General features: G+C 67.2%; 2 protein-coding genes across 2 annotated transcripts in view; one reads left to right on the top strand and one right to left on the bottom strand.

Moving 5' to 3' along the window:
* Mpped1 (metallophosphoesterase domain containing 1) overlaps nt 1–11,989 on the top strand; it is a 32,831-nt gene extending 20,842 nt beyond the window's left edge. The window contains 4 exon segments of the mRNA XM_048354202.1: nt 1,845–2,070; nt 8,442–8,557; nt 10,029–10,142; nt 11,871–11,989. Coding sequence (XP_048210159.1) covers nt 1,845–2,070; nt 8,442–8,557; nt 10,029–10,142; nt 11,871–11,989 — 575 coding nt within the window.
* Nucleotides 11,990–14,563: 2,574 nt separating this feature from the next.
* Efcab6 (EF-hand calcium binding domain 6) overlaps nt 14,564–15,110 on the bottom strand; it is a 176,264-nt gene continuing 175,717 nt past the window's right edge. The window contains 1 exon segment of the mRNA XM_048354229.1: nt 14,564–14,688. Within this exon segment, the coding sequence (XP_048210186.1) occupies nt 14,566–14,688 (123 nt within the window). The 3' untranslated portion in view covers nt 14,564–14,565.

Raw genomic sequence — 15,110 nt, 5'->3', positions numbered from 1 at the left:
CTTCCCATCCACCCACCACCTACCCATCCACCCATCCACCTACCACCTTCCCATCCACCCACCACCTTCCCATCCACCCACCACCTTCCCATCCATCCATCCACCACCTTCCCACCCATCCACCCACCACCTTCCCATCCATCCACCCACCACCTTCCCATCCACCCATCCACCCACCCATCCACCCACCACCTTCCCATCCATCCACCCACCACCTTCCCATCCACCCACACATCCACCCACCACCTTTCCATCCATCTGCTCATCCACATGTCCATTCATCCATCCATCCACCCATCCACCTACCACCTTCCCATCCATCTGCTCACACATGTCCATCCATCCATTCATCCATCCATCCACCCACCACCTTCCCATCCACCCATCCACCCACCACCTTCCCATCCACCCATCCACCCACCACCTTCCCATCCACCCACCACCTTCCCATCCACCCATCCACCCACCACCTTCCCATCCACCCACCACCTTCCCATCCATCTGCTCACACATGTCCATCCATCCATTCATCCATCCATCCACCCACCACCTTCCCATCCACCCATCCACCCACCACCTTCCCATCCACCCATCCACCCACCACCTTCCCATCCACCCATCCACCCACCACCTTCCCATCCACCCACCACCTTCCCATCCATCTGCTCACACATGTCCATCCATCCATCCACCCACCACCTTCCCATCCATCTGCTCATCCACATGTCCATCTATCCATCCATCCACCCACCACCCTCCCATCACCTTCCCATCCATCTGCTCATCCACATGTCCATCTATCCATCCATCCACCCACCACCCTCCCATCACCTTCCCATCCATCTGCTCACACATGTCCATCCATCCATCCATCCATCCACCCACCACCCTCCCATCACCTTCCCATCCATCTGCTCATCCACATGTCCATCTATCCATCCATCCACCCACCACCCTCCCATCACCTTCCCATCCATCTGCTCATCCACGTGTCCAAGGACAGTGCCCAGGCCCTGAGTTCAAACCCCAAGACTGGGCACACACACACACACACACACACACACACACACGTGGCATGGACTCCGTGTGACGCAGCGGGGGCTGGGGTCCACGGGGACAGGTGTCACAGCCCCATTGTCTTCTGAGGGAGACCCGGGTCCGGGACTTCCCACCCCGGCAGGAATGTGACCCCTGTTACCAAATAGGGTGCCATCTTGTTCATTCTGCTCATTGACTAGTAGAGAACAGAATGAGGTTCCACCGAGACTCTCCATTTTTTTTTCTTTAATGCTGGCAAGTCCAATTTGAAATGAAAACATCGCGCCGGACACAATCTGCCTGTGCGTGGCGTGGCGGCACGCGGGTCTCCGGCTCCTACCGCGGGGCTGTGGGGGGGGGGGGTGGACGTGATGCGCCATTTCCCAGCTTGGAAACGTTTTTGTGCCTCTGCATTCGGGATCGTGTGCTCTCGGGGCGTGGTGTGGTACCTGGCGGGCCTCGCATGTCCATCATGTGGGGGTGGGTGGGGAAACTGAGGCACGGGGGGTGGGAACGTGGCGGAGCTGGGCCGCCCCGGCATTCCGTTCGGGACGCCTTCTCTGACCCGGATCTGCACGGGGCCGTGGACGCGGCTCCGCCAGCTCAGCCCTGGCCCGGCCGTGAACCCACGGGCGCGGCCGGGGGCGGGGGCGGGGAGGGGGCTCGGGTTTGCTCCGAGTGCTGAGATCTTGGCATTCCTGTTGGGGTGGGGCTGACGGGCCCAGGACCCCAGGTAGGCGGAGCCCGGGCGGCAGAGCCCGCCCGCCCGGCCGGCAGCCGCCTCCGTGCGCGTGTGCCCCGTGCAGGCAGCCTGCCCTACGAGTACAAGATCGTGATCGCCGGCAACCACGAGCTGACCTTTGACCAGGAGTTCATGGCCGACCTCATCAAGCAGGACTTCTACTACTTCCCGTCCGTGTCCAAGCTGAAGCCCGAGAACTACGAGAACGTGCAGTCGCTGCTCACCAACTGCATCTACCTGCAGGACTCGGAGGTCACCGTGCGCGGCTTCAGGGTCTACGGCTCTCCGTGGTGAGTGTGGGCGGCTGGGGGGGACCGGGGTGCGGGGCCCGGGGCCCGCCTCGGGAGCTGCGCCCGCGTCCCTGGCCTCCACGGCTCACGCACGGGCAGGGCTGTCCCCCCCATTCCACAGAGGAGGAAACGGAGGCACAGAGAGCCGCGCGGGGTCAGGTTCCAGAACTCTGTCGGGCTCCCCCTGGCCGCGTCACGTGAAGGCGGGGCGGGGCCGCGGGCTGCGGGGCCGAGCGAGGCCCGTGGAATTCTCCAGATGCCCAGGGCCCTGGTGCTGCAGAGCCGGCAGGGATTAACCGCACGAGAGCGCGGGACCCAGCCCCTCACCCGCTCGCCCTGCCGGCTTGGGGTCGGGGGAAGCGGGCCTGACGGTTCTGCATGGTGGCCGGTGATAGCAATCAAGAGCGTAGTGAGGGCGGCGGCAATGAGGCGGACGGTCAGGGTGGTGGTGATGGTGGTGGAGATGGTGGTGGTAGAGGTGATAATGGTGTTATTGCTGGTGGTGATGGTGGTGGTGGTGGTGATGGTGGTGGTGTTGGTGGTGGTGGTGTTGGTGTTGGTGTTGGTAGTGGTGTTGGTGGTGGTGGTGATGGTGGTGGTGTTGGTAGTGGTGTTGGTGGTGGTGGTGTTGGTAGTGGTGTTGGTGGTGGTGGTGTTGGTAGTGGTGTTGGTGGTGGTGGTGATGGTAGTGATGGTGGTGGTGGTGGTGTTGGTGGTGGTGGTGGGTGGTGTTGGTAGTGATGGTGGTGTTGTTGCTGGTGGTGATGGTATTGTTGCTGGTGTTGGTGGTGATGATGGTGGTGGTAGAGGTGATAATGGTGGTAATGCGGCGGTCATGATCATGAGACGTGGCGGTAGACAGTCGTGGTGGGGAGTGTACGATTCCTGAGCTGGCCGTGGGCTCGAGCTTGCATGAGCCGTAGCCAGCGCCGCCTCTGCCTGTGAGAGCTGCGTTGTTCTGTTATGAAGGAGGGCAGGTCGCTTCACCTCTCCGAGCCTCAGCTCCGCTCTCTGCAGGAAGTCGTGGCAGGGTCATGGCAGGGTCATGGCAGGAAGTCGTGGCAGGGTCATGCAGGAAGTCGTGGCAGGGTTGTGGCAGGGTCGTGGTGGGTCATGGCAGGGTCATGGCAGGAAGTCGTGGCAGGGTCGTAGCAGTCCGGGACAGGGTGCCTCCCCTGTGGGGCTGCGCGGCCCTCCAGGCTCGTGGGTGGGCATCGGTCCTGGCCTGGGCTGTGAGGTGGGCGGAGGCCGGCGGGGCTGCGTGCTCGGGCGTCCTTCCTGCACGCCCTGTAGGGGGCGCCGGGAGCCCCGCCGCGCCCGTCCTGAGAGCCCTGTGCCCGGCGGAGCCCCCACAGTGCCGCCTGAGCCGTGGGGAGAGCCGGGCTGCGGCCCAGCCCCGTGGGTTCAGGCCGGGCTGCTGCGGCCGCTCTTCCTGCCGTCCCGTGGCCTGAGCTCAGGGCCCCACGGGCCCCACGGTGACCTCCGCTCCCGACGGCCCTCGGGGTCAGAGCCGGGCCGTCTCCGGGCCCCTGGCCTGCTGCACGTGCGGGATCTGGCGCCCGGCAGGGCGGGGCCGCAGGGCGGGAGAGACGGAGGAGCAGGGCCGGGCCGGGAGACCTGTGCCAGTGTCACTGACGCGTCACGGGGCGCGAGTTCAGGTTGGCATCCGCTTCTCCGCGAGGCAGCAGGGCTGGAACTCAGGGAGCCACGCGTGCGTGGCTGGTGCTCTAGCCCTTGAGCCACAGCTCCGGCCTGACTCTTTGCTTTGCTGGTTACTTCAGAGACAGGATGTCATGGACGCTTCTGCCCAGACCGGCTTCCGCCCGTGGTTCCCCAGGCTGAGTCTCGTGCGTGGCCTGGCGCGTGGCCACCGCGGCTCCTCCACCTTGTGACCTCGGGTGACGCGGCCACGGAACCCCCTGGCTCTAGGGGGTGGGTTTCTAAGGCAGCTCGGAGGCAGGCCTGGCGGAGGGGGGCCTGGGGCTGGGGGTGGTGGTCTCCTTGCTGGGGTGCTGGGGTGCGGGTCTGGGAGGGGACCCCTCTCCCATCCAGCTCGGAGGCGGCTGACGGTGACCTGCGTTAGAGGGCGGGCGGAGGCCTGGTTTCCCTGCGCACACAATTTCTGTGCCTGTTTCCCAGTCCCCCAACTCCTCGTTGCCCAGGCTCCCAGGGGCTCCCCCCCGACCCCTGTGGCCCCACCTTCCCCCCAGGGTGAGGGCTGGGCCCCCCATCCTCATCCCCCTAGCTGGAGGTCTGTCCTTGCCAGAACAGACACCCCTACATCTGACCGTGTAAGATCAAGGTGACCCCCACATCTGGCTGTAGAATCGGGGTGCCTGTCTCCTGGGCCTGGCTTCCTCTCGCCCCTCTCCCCCCAACTTTCCTGTACATCCCGCATTCACTTAGGGGCTTTGGAGATATATATAGTTTTTGTTCTCATTGAACTGAAAACGGCCTTGATTTAAAAACCCAGAAGCCGGGCTGGGGATATAGCCTAGTGGCAAGAGTGCCTGCCTCGGATACACAAGGCCCTAGGTTCGATTCCCCAGCACCACATATACAGAAAACGGCCAGAAGCGGCGCTGTGGCTCAAGTGGCAGAGTGCTAGCCTTGAGCGGGAAGAAGCCAGGGACAGTGCTCAGGCCCTGAGTCCAAGGCCCAGGACTGGCCAAAAAAAAAAAAATAAATAAATAAAAAAAATAAAAACCCAGAAGCCAGGAAGAGGCCGGGAGGGAGCTCGGTGCCCCCCCTCCCCCCTCCTCCCCTCCTCCCCTCCTCCCCTCCCCTCCTCCTCCCCGCATCAGCTCCCAGGGCTTGGGGTATGGACACCTGCTGAGACGTTCAGCTTTGAGCAGTGGCCGCGGGCCTGGCAGCGGGAGTGGGGTGGGGTCAGGGCGCCCGTCCCCCGGCCGGCTTGCAATTTCCAGGTGCCCGGTTGCCCCCCCCCCCACTCCGGGCCAGGCCGTGTCCGCCTTCGTCCGTCCACTGTGCCTGGGCTGTGCCAGGCCTGGAGGAAGGCGGGGGGGGGGGGGGCGTGGAGGGGGCCCTTGCTGCAGGCCGGAGGGGGGGGCAGGCGCGGAAGGCGGTTGTCAAGGCAAGGCTGTTGAGGGAGGGGGGGAGGGTGACCCCAGGGCTCGGCAGCGGCGCAGGGACGGGGCTGGGGGAACATGGGGGGCTGTGGGAGGGGCTGTCAGGCCGTGGTGCCGGGGCGGCATCCTCGCGGGGCTCCCGACCTCCAGACTCCGGACCCGGTCCCGGGGGCCCGCATCCCGCGCTTTGCGGTGCGGTGTGGGGCCGAGGAGGGGGCGGGGCCAAGCAGAGGGCGGGGCTGAGGAGGGCAGGGCCGAGGAGGGTGGGGCGGGGCTGAGGGGGCAGGGCGTGGCTGAGGGGGCGGGGCCGAGGGCAGGGTGGGGCTGAGGGGGCGGGGCTGAGGGGGCGGGGCCGATGAGGGCGGGGTGGGGCTGAGGGGGCGGAGCCGAGGGGGCGGGGCCGAGGGCAGGGTGGGGCTGAGGGGGCGGGGCTGAAGGGGCAGGGCGGGGCCTAGGAGGGCTGGGCGGGGCTGAGGGGGGCGGGCTGGGCGTGGCCGCGCATGGCATCGATTTCCCAGCCCCGGGTCCCTCCGCGCCCCGTCCACGTGGCCCTGGCCGGGCTGCTGCTCTTGGGGTGCGGGCTCACCGCGGGGTCCCCGGGCCTCCCCGTCTAGCCCAGGAAATGGGGGTGCCGGCCGGGGGACTGTACCCCAGCCTAGTCCAGCAGCCCTGGGGTGGCCCGTGTGGGGCCGAGCCCTCCCCCGCCACCGCCGCCTCGTGGGAAGCGAGGACCCCGAGTCCACGCGGGGCGGGGGGCGGCGATGAAGGGCCGGGCCGGGCCGGGCCGGGCGCGGGCGGCGGGCGAGGGGTTAACCGCCTGGAGACGGCGCCGCCCGCCGCCCGCGCCGCCGTGGAGTCGGGATTCATTTCTCCCGTGGGTTTATTCACATTCTAATTTTCAACTAAATGAGACATCTGTTTCAGAAAAGGAAAATTTGCGCTGGTCGCCATGGCAACTATCATTCTGTACGGAAATTATTCCAATGGCTGCTTTAGAACAGAAAGGACGGAAACCGGGACATCAAGCTGTCTCCCTCCCCGCCTCGCTGGGGATGGATGCGCCGCCCTTCCCCGGGGCCGGGCGGGCCGGGCCGGGCGCGCAGGCGTGGGATTCACGCGCGGGCATGGGCTGGACGCCCGGGCGGTGGGGTGGCTGTGGCGGGCAGTGGGCTGAAACGCCCAGGTGATGGGCTGGACGCCCGGGCGGTGGGCTGGACGTGGCGGGTGTGGGGTGGACATGCGGGCGTGGGCTGGGCGCGCGGGCGTGGGGTTCACACGCACCATGGGCTGGACGCCCGGGCGGTGGGCTGGATGTGGCGAACATGGGGTGGTCTTGGGCAGGTGCAGAGCCTGGGTGGTGGGCTGGACGTCCAGGTGGTGGGCTGGACATGGAGGGTGGTGGGCTGGATGTGGCGGGTGTGGGCTGGACGTGGGCGGGTGGACGGCCCGGGCGGTGGGGTGGACACACGGGCGTGGGCTGGACATGGCGGGCATGGGCTGGTTGTGGCGGGTGTGGGCTGGACGTGGGCGGGTGGACGGCCCGGGCGCTGGGCGGGTAGGCAGCGGCTCTCGGCCGCGGGAGGCGGAGCTGGCTCGGGGGCCGGGTTTGAACCCGGGTTTTGCAGCCCCTGGGCTCCCAGCCCGGTGACCGGCAGCTCCTGGGGGTCAGCACTCAGCTGGGGGCCGCAAGGGCCAGGGTGCAGGCAACCGCCACCTGCTGGGGATCCCTCGGCACCCCTGCTCTAGCCCGGGGCTGCTTGAAGGCCCTAGAGGCCCCCAAAGAGTCCTCACCCCTCTACTCCCCCCTGCAAAGGCCCTGCCCAAGGCGGCTCAGAAGCATCTTCTGGAAGTTTCCCCCAGGGATCCAACCCTACCGGCTCCCCAATTCCAGATGCAAGCTGGGTGGTGACCTCTTCCCATTGCCTGGCTTTGGGGTGCCCAGAGACATTCCAAAGGCGGACCACACCCTGTCCTTGTTGCCCCCCAACTTCTGGGTCGGGCTGTGGGTCCAGCCCAGCCCCCGAGGGCACCGGGTCAGGGGCGAGGGCGGTGCCGCTGGAGGAGGTGAGGAGGGGGGAGGTGGTGAGAGAGACAGGAGAGATGGCGAGGGCGATGGAGGAGGAGATGGGGTGACAGAGGGTGGCGATGGCATCATTGCAACGATGATGGTGGTGGTGATGGCGATGGTGTGGGGTGAGGGTGATGGTAGAGGTGGTGATGGGGTCATTGTAACGATGGTGACCTTGGTGGAGATGGTGGAGACCTTGGTGAAGACCTTGGTGGAGATGGCGGTGACCTTGGTGGAGATGGTGGAGACTTTGATGGAGATGGCGGTGACCTTGGTGGAGATGGTGGAGACTTTGATGGAGATGGTGGTGACCTTGGTGGAGATGGTGGAGATGGTGGAGACCTTGGTGGAGATGGTGGAGATGGTGGTGACCTTGGTGGAGATGGTGGAGATGGTGGTGACCTTGGTGGAGATGGTGGAGACTTTGGTGGAGATGGTGGAGACTTTGATGGAGATGGTGGTGACCTTGGTGGAGATGGTGGAGATGGTGGAGACCTTGGTGGAGATGGTGGAGATGGTGGTGACCTTGGTGGAGATGGTGGAGACTTTGATGGAGATGGTGGTGACCTTGGTGGAGATGGTGGAGATGGTGGAGACCTTGGTGGAGATGGTGGAGACCTTGGTGGAGATGGTGGAGACTTTGGTGGAGATGGTGGAGACTTTGATGGAGATGGTGGTGACCTTGGTGGAGATGGTGGAGATGGTGGAGACCTTGGTGGAGATGGTGGAGATGGTGGTGACCTTGGTGGAGATGGTGGAGACTTTGGTGGAGATGGTGGTGACCTTGGTGGAGATGGTGGAGACCTTGGTGGAGATGGTGGAGATGGTGGTGACTTTGGTGGAGATGGTGGTGCCCTTGGTGGAGACGGTGGAGATGGTGGTGGCCACAGCGTATGTGGGGGTGGAGAGCCTGGTTGGCAGCTGCTGATGGAGGGGGCCGTGAGCCTCCCCTTGGAGTGCTTCCCTCCCTTGGTCTGAGCCTCCGGTCCGCCCGGCACAGTCTAGGAGTCCTCCCTTCTCCTGGGCCGTTTTCTGTTGGGTCTGTGGCTGCCCCTCCACTGTGAGCGTGCAGGCCATGGCCCTCCACTGAGCGCGCGGGCCGTGGCCCTCCACTGAGCACGCGGGCCGTGGCCCTCCACTGAGCACGCGGGCCGTGGCCCTCCACTGAGCGCACGGGCCGTGGCGGCCCCTGAAATGCCCCTCTTGTCCCCTAGGCAGCCCTGGTTCTACGGCTGGGGCTTCAACCTCCCGCGAGGCCAGGCGCTGCTGGAGAAGTGGAATCTCATCCCCGACGGCGTGGACATCCTCATCACCCACGGGCCGCCCCTGGGTAAGAGCTGCGGGCCGCCCCACGCGCGGCGCCCGGCCCCTCCACCCGGCACGGAGCCGCCGCCTCTGCCCTGCTGGGCCCCAGCTGAGGCCCTTGGTCAATGGCTACCCACTTCCTGTGCCCCCCCGGTTTCCTGTGCCCCCCCGGCATCCCACATCTAAGCCGCCTTCCAGCTCCTTCCATGCCTCTGCCACTGCTGAGCCCCCGCCCGTCCACGCCAGCGCCCCTCTCCTCGGACCTCTGTGGCCTTGAATCCCCAGTCTTGAGTCCCGCCCCTTCCAACCCCGTCTAGCGCCCAGGAAGTGCGCCCCCCCAGCCTCCCAACAGTGGGCCAAATCCTTCCCGGTCGGCGTGGTCCGTGCCTGGTGGGCTCCGTGGCAGTGGCGTGGCCGGCTCCCTCCCTCCGTGCTCTCCCGATGGCTGGACGAGCGGAGGCGCTGGAGGCGGCGCAGGAGCAGCAAACGTGGGACTTAGAGCCCGTGTCTGCCTTCTTGCCATTTCCTGGGGCGTTTGCCGTTCCGTCCCCCCTTCCCTCTGCCTGCTGTGCCACCTGGCGCGTGGCTCCCCCTTCTGCCAGTGCAGAGGGGCGGGGGGAGCCGATGCTCGCGGGAGCAATCAAGTAGTTTCCATTTGTGCAGCCATGGGAGGCGGCCGCCAGATGGGGGGCTCCGGGGCTGGTGGCTCTGGGGCTGGTGGCTTTGGGGGCTGGTGGCTCTGGGCTGGGGGCTCTGGGCTGGGGGCTCGGGGCTGGTGGCTTCGGGGCTGGTGGCTCTGGGGGCTGGGGGCTCTGGGCTGGGGGCTCTGGGCTGGGGGCTCGGGGCTGGTGGCTTCGGGGCTGGTGGCTCTGGGCTGGGGGCTCTGGGCTGGGGGCTCTGGGCTGGGGGCTCTGGGGGCTGGTGGCTCCGGGGCTGGTGGCTCTGGGGGCTGGGGGCTCTGGGCTGGGGGCTCTGGGCTGGGGGCTCTGTGCTGGTGGCTCCTGGGGGCTGGTGGCTCCGGGGCTGGTGGCTCCGGGGCTGGTGGACCCCAGGGGCTGACAGCTGAGTGGACACAGGCAGGGCTGCGTGAGCCGCCTGTAGTACCTGGAGATCACTGTCATGGTTTTGTGCCATTTGTCCTAGGAAGTTTCCAGAGGGAGCTCTGGCTCCCGGGCCATGGGGAGCCCGGCTCTGCCCCCAGCTCTGCCCCCAGCTTCGGCTCTGGGCCATGGGGAGCCCCGCTCTGCCCCCAGCTCTGCCCCCAGCTTCGGCTCTGGGCCATGGGGAGCCCCGCTCTGCCTCCAGCTCTGGGTGCTGGGTGCCCCGGTTGTTTCTCTCTGCAGGGGGAACCTCCCTCCCCTCAGGGTCAGTGGGCGCTGCTGTGTGGGGACCCCTGGCCTGTGGTCCACGACCCAGCTCCGGGCCACCCCCCCGGGGTGCTAGGCGTGGGGCTGGGCCCTCCACCCTGACATCACTGCTGTCATCTCCCTGCGCAGGCTTCCTGGACTGGGTCCCCAAGAAGATGCAGCGCGTGGGGTGCGTGGAGCTGCTGAACACGGTGCAGCGGCGCGTCCAGCCGCGCCTGCACGTCTTCGGCCACATCCATGAAGGTCAGCGGCGGGGGGGGGGGGTGGGAGGGACACAGGCGCTGGCCCGGCCCTTGGAGGGCACCGCGGTGCTCAGCCTGCCATTCCTGCCTCCGCGTCGCAGCCGGGACAAGGACCCGTGTCCGCTGGCCACTGCAGGGCCTCGCGCACGCCGTGCTCCCGCGGGGAGAGCTGGGGAGGCTGGGGCGGGGCCTCAGAGCCCTGCGACTCTTGGAACACCGGACGAGGCCATGCGGGGGCTCCCCAGAAGTGACCAACCCCCCCTGAGCCTCCGTCTGTGGGGGAACCAAGGCCCCCCCCGCCGGGTCCAAACTTGCTGGCCCGGGGCAGCAGGCAGGCAAGCAGAGCCCAGCCCCAGAGCGGGCGGGTGGGGCCCGGGCCGGGGACAGCCACTGCGCGCCAGCTCCGTCCCTGTGCAGACCCACCCACACCCCACAGGATGGGCTCCAAAGAGGAGGGGGACGACATCGGGGAGTAGAGGGGGTGGTGAGGTGGGAGAGAACAGCAAGGCGATGGTGGCCACGACCAGAATGCTGGTGACACGGTGGTGCTGACGGGGAGGACCGAGGCAAAGACCGTGACGAGCACCACGTGTGATGACATCCTGGCCACCGTGATGGTGGCGGTGATGACACGGCGATGGAGGTGATGAAGATAGGGCCGTGGTGACAGAGATGACGGCAGCAACAGCGGGGATGGGGTGATGGAGGTGGTGATGGAGGTGGTGATGGAGGTGGTGGTGATGGAGGTGATGGAGGTGATGGTGGTGATGGAGGTGACGGAGATGATAGTGATGGAGGTGGTGGTGATGGAGGTGGTGATGGAGGTGGTGGTGATGGAGGTGACGGAGATGATAGTGATGGAGGTGGTGGTGATGGAGGTGGTGGTGATGGAGGTGACGGAGATGATAGTGATGGAGGTGTGGTGATGGAGGTGGTGGTGATGGAGGTGATAGAGGTGGTGGTGATGGAGGTGATGGTGGTGATGGAGGTGATGGTGGAGGTGGTGATGGAGGTGATGGTGGTGGAGGTGATGGTGGTGGAGGTGATAGTGATGGAGGTGGTGATGGAGGTGTTGGAGGTGGTGATGGAGGTGATGGTGACGGAGGTGATAGTGATGGAGGTGATGGTGATGGAGGTGGTGATGGAGGTGATGGTGGTGGTGATGGAGGTGGTGATGGAGGTGGTGGTGATGGAGGTGGTGGTGATGGAGGTGGTGGTGATGGAGGTGGTGGTGATGGTGGTGATGGAGGTGGTGATGGAGGTGGTGATGGAGGTGGTGGTGATGGAGGTGATAGTGATGGAGGTGGTGATGGAGGTGTTGGAGGTGGTTATGGAGGTGATGGTGATGGAGGTGATAGTGATGGAGGTGACAGAGGTGATAGTGATAGAGGTGGTGGTGATGGAGGTGGTGATGGAGGTGGTGATGTTGGTGATGGAGGTGGAGATGGTGGAGATGGTGGTGATGGAGGTGGTAATGATGGTGATGGAGGTAGTGACGGTGGAGACCACAGGGACCACACTCACAATGATGGAGACGAGATAGGAATGACAATGCCAGTGGGGCCATGCTGAGCTCCGCCGGTGCGGGCACTAGGTCAGGTCCTCCCTGCCCTGTGCTAGCCGGGACGCTTCTCCCCTGCTCGCTTGAGAAGCGATGGGTGTCCCGCCGTGGACACCCGCGGTCCTCAGGGCGGGGGCCCCGCCTGACGGGCGCCCGCTTCCCTCGCAGGCTATGGTGTCATGGCGGACGGCACGACCACCTACGTGAACGCCTCTGTGTGCACTGTGAACTACCAGCCCGTGAACCCGCCCATCGTCATCGACCTCCCCACGCCCCGGAACTCCTGAGCCCCGGCGTCCCAGCCCCCCTTCCTCCACGCAGCGCAGGCTGGACGGGACCGGCGGGGCCGCCACGTGCCGGGCCCCGGCTGGACCAGAGCCGCCCGCGGCGGGGCCATCGGGGCGGGAGCCGCCTTCGCGCCCGCGCTGCGCAGCCTCGGGGGTTGAGACGCCATTGCTCGTGGGCTGGTTTTGGAATTCTTGCACAAAGGACCCGCCAGTGGGGCTGAGCGCCTGTGACCCCAGGGCTGGGCGGCGAGGGCTTCTCGGAGCCCGGACGCCCCGCGAGGCCCAGGGGACAGGGTCCTGCTCCCGCCAGCGGCCACCGAGCCGTCCTGAGCGCCCCTCGCTCCCCAGGAGCTGGCCTGGCTCCGTCCCCCTCGCTCTTCGGGGCCCGGGGCCCAGGCGTCTGCCCGAGTCCTCGCTCCTCCACGCACCATTTGGGGGCCCGGAATCGGCGCCCCTGCGCTCACACGCACGCACGCACCCCTCCCACAAAGTGCACTGCGCCTCTCCCTCCCCCTCCCCCTGGGGATCGCTCTGCTGTGACCCCCGTGTCGGGCAGGGCGGCAGCCCCCCGTGGGGCGGAGGCGGTGGACTCTTCCGGAAGCGGGGGAGGGGACGAGCCGTCGGGTGGGCGGGGGCAGGCGGGTCCTTCTTTAACACGTTCGCGGCGGGTTCTCTTTTGCATTCACTTTGACTCCTAACGTGGCGCGGCATGGTCTCCTCGGTTCTCATGACGACGGCTTTGCACCCCGTTTGCATCGCGAGGCCCTCAGGTGAAGGCTGCTCGCACGGTGCAGCTGGGGTGCAGACAGCGCTGCAAGGTAGGTACCGCTCCCCTCGCTAGGTGATGCAGGCCCCAGAGGGGGGTAACCTGCCGAGGACGCACAGCGCAAGAAGGGCGGTGGCAGGACCCGAACCCCGGTCTCCAGTGTCTCCCACCCTTCTCTCCCAACAAGCAGTTCATGGACCAAGGCTTTCGTTTTGAGGGGTCTTGTTGCAAACCGGCTCGTCCCCCGCTAGAGCCCCTGGCACCCCGGGGAGCCTCCAACTCTGAGCCCAGCGTCGGTGATCTGGGGGATCAATCAATCGGGGAGGCTGCGCGGGGCCACGTTCCTGGAGCCCCCCGTGCCCTGGGCGGGCTGGGACAGCTGCGCTGTCTGGGCTGCAGCCCTCCTGCCTAGGCACTCGGGGTGGCTGGGGGGGACCCCCCCCCCTCCGGTGCCTCAGACGCATGCCGCGTGTGGAGCAGAGAGCCTGGTGCGGCGTCGCTGGCGCCTCTACTCCATTTCCACGCGGACCAAGGACTCTGAACTTACAAAAAGTTTTTTCCTAAGGTATCTTCAGAGCACGGCGTATTTTTATGCGGGAGGGAAGCTGCGGAGGCGGCGCCGGCTCAGAGCCTCGGGGGGGCGGGGGGCGCCGCCCGTCATCTCGGCATAACTTGATCGTGGCTGTAATGTTTTCTTTTTGTCAAGCATGTCAGACAATAAAGTCTTTGTAAAAAGAAAGCGAGGTCCCTGCGCTGCTCCCCTGGGGTGCGTGTCTGGGCGTGGGGTGGGGAGGTGACGGGGGGGGGGGGGGTCTCCCAGGTCCATGTCCATCCACACGGAGACCCCTCCCTGCCTCAGTTTCCCTGGGCGGGGTTTGCGCAGCATTGGGGGGGGTGTCCCAGCCCTCCCCCTGCCCACACCTACCTAGGGGAGCCCTGGACCCTCATGACGGGTGCTCCTGTGCAGCCATGTTTCCTGGGGCCCCCCTGGCTCCAGGTTCCCTGCCCTGGGGTTCCCCCGAGCCCTGGCCCCCCGCGCAGGGCGGCAGGGCTTCCTCAGAAACACGGTGCCAGCCGCCCCGAGGCGGTGCCCGTGCCCCACGAGCGCCCCGCACGCCCTGCTTCTGGGTGGGCTGTGGGGCTTCCGTCTCGCTGGGTGGTCGGGGTGCGGAGGTGGGGGGCCCCAGGTGCATGGCCGGCCCCGGGTCCGTCTGGGCCTCCCGGGTGGGTGGGGCTCCAGTGCCCAGGCCCCAGGTCTGTCCGGGCCTCCCGGGGTGTGGGGGGGCTCCAGTGCCCAGGCCCCGGGTCTGTCTGGGCCTCCCGGGTGGGTGGGGCTCCAGGGCCCCGGCCCCGGGTCTGTCCGGGCCTCCCGGGTGGGGGGGGCTCCAGCGCCCCGGTCCCGGGTCCGTCTGGGCCTCCCGGGTGGGGGGGGGGGCTCCAGCGCCCCAGCCCCGGGTCCGTCTGGGCCTCCCGGGTGGGTGGGGCTCCAGGACCCCGGCCCCGGGTCTGTCGGGGCCTCCCGGGGTGTGGGGGGGCTCCAGCGCCCCGGCCCCGGGGGGGGGGGGTGGCGGTCCCGGGTGGGGGCGGCGCCGCGCGGGCAGACACTGAGTCAAGCCTCCAGGAATTCCAAGGGCTCAAATACTTTATCACTGGCAGCTCTCTCGGGTGGCCACCATGCCTGCAGAGGCTACGTTATTTGCTCAAACCAAAGAGGGGCGGCGTGTCCGGACGAGGGCCGCCCCGCGTGCCGGGGCCCCGGGGGTGGAGGCCGGGCTGCGGGGGGGGGGGGGGGCGGCGGTCCCGGGGGCGCCTACTGGAGGAAGGCCCGCAGGAAATCGTTGTAGGAGATCTTGGAGGACAGCGTCTTGTCATAGTACTCCAGCACGTGGAAGAACTCCTCCTCCGACAGGTTGACGCTGTACTGACGCAGCACCTGGGGGGGGCGGGCCCGTCACCGGGACGCCCCGCCTCCTCAGACCCCGCCCCCGCCCCGCCGGCCCCGCCCACGCCGGGCCCCGCCTATGCCAGGCCCCGCCCCCGCCAGGCCCTGCCCGCCGGGCCCTGCCCATGTCCTGCCGGGCCCCGCCCCCAGACCACGCCTCCAGACCCCAGGCCCCGCCCCCTCCAGGCCCTGCCCCAGGCCCCCGTCAGACTCCGCCCCCAGCCTCCCCTCCCAGACCCCGCCCTTCACACCAGGCCACGCCCCAGGCCACGCCCTTCCCCACCTTCACACTCCAGGCCGTGGGGGGCACCGAGGCACAGCCCAGCGGGCAGAGGGGCCGGGGCCGGGCCTGGAGGAGCTCTGACGCAAGGGTCACGGGCATTCCCTCTCCCTCCCCCCCCACCCCACCCCCA

This window comes from Perognathus longimembris, chromosome 1 (genome assembly GCF_023159225.1).
Source record: "Perognathus longimembris pacificus isolate PPM17 chromosome 1, ASM2315922v1, whole genome shotgun sequence".
NCBI lineage: Eukaryota > Metazoa > Chordata > Mammalia > Rodentia > Heteromyidae > Perognathus > Perognathus longimembris.
The sequence above is the reverse complement of the archived record's forward strand: the minus strand, read 5'-3'. Positions and strand labels throughout refer to the sequence as shown.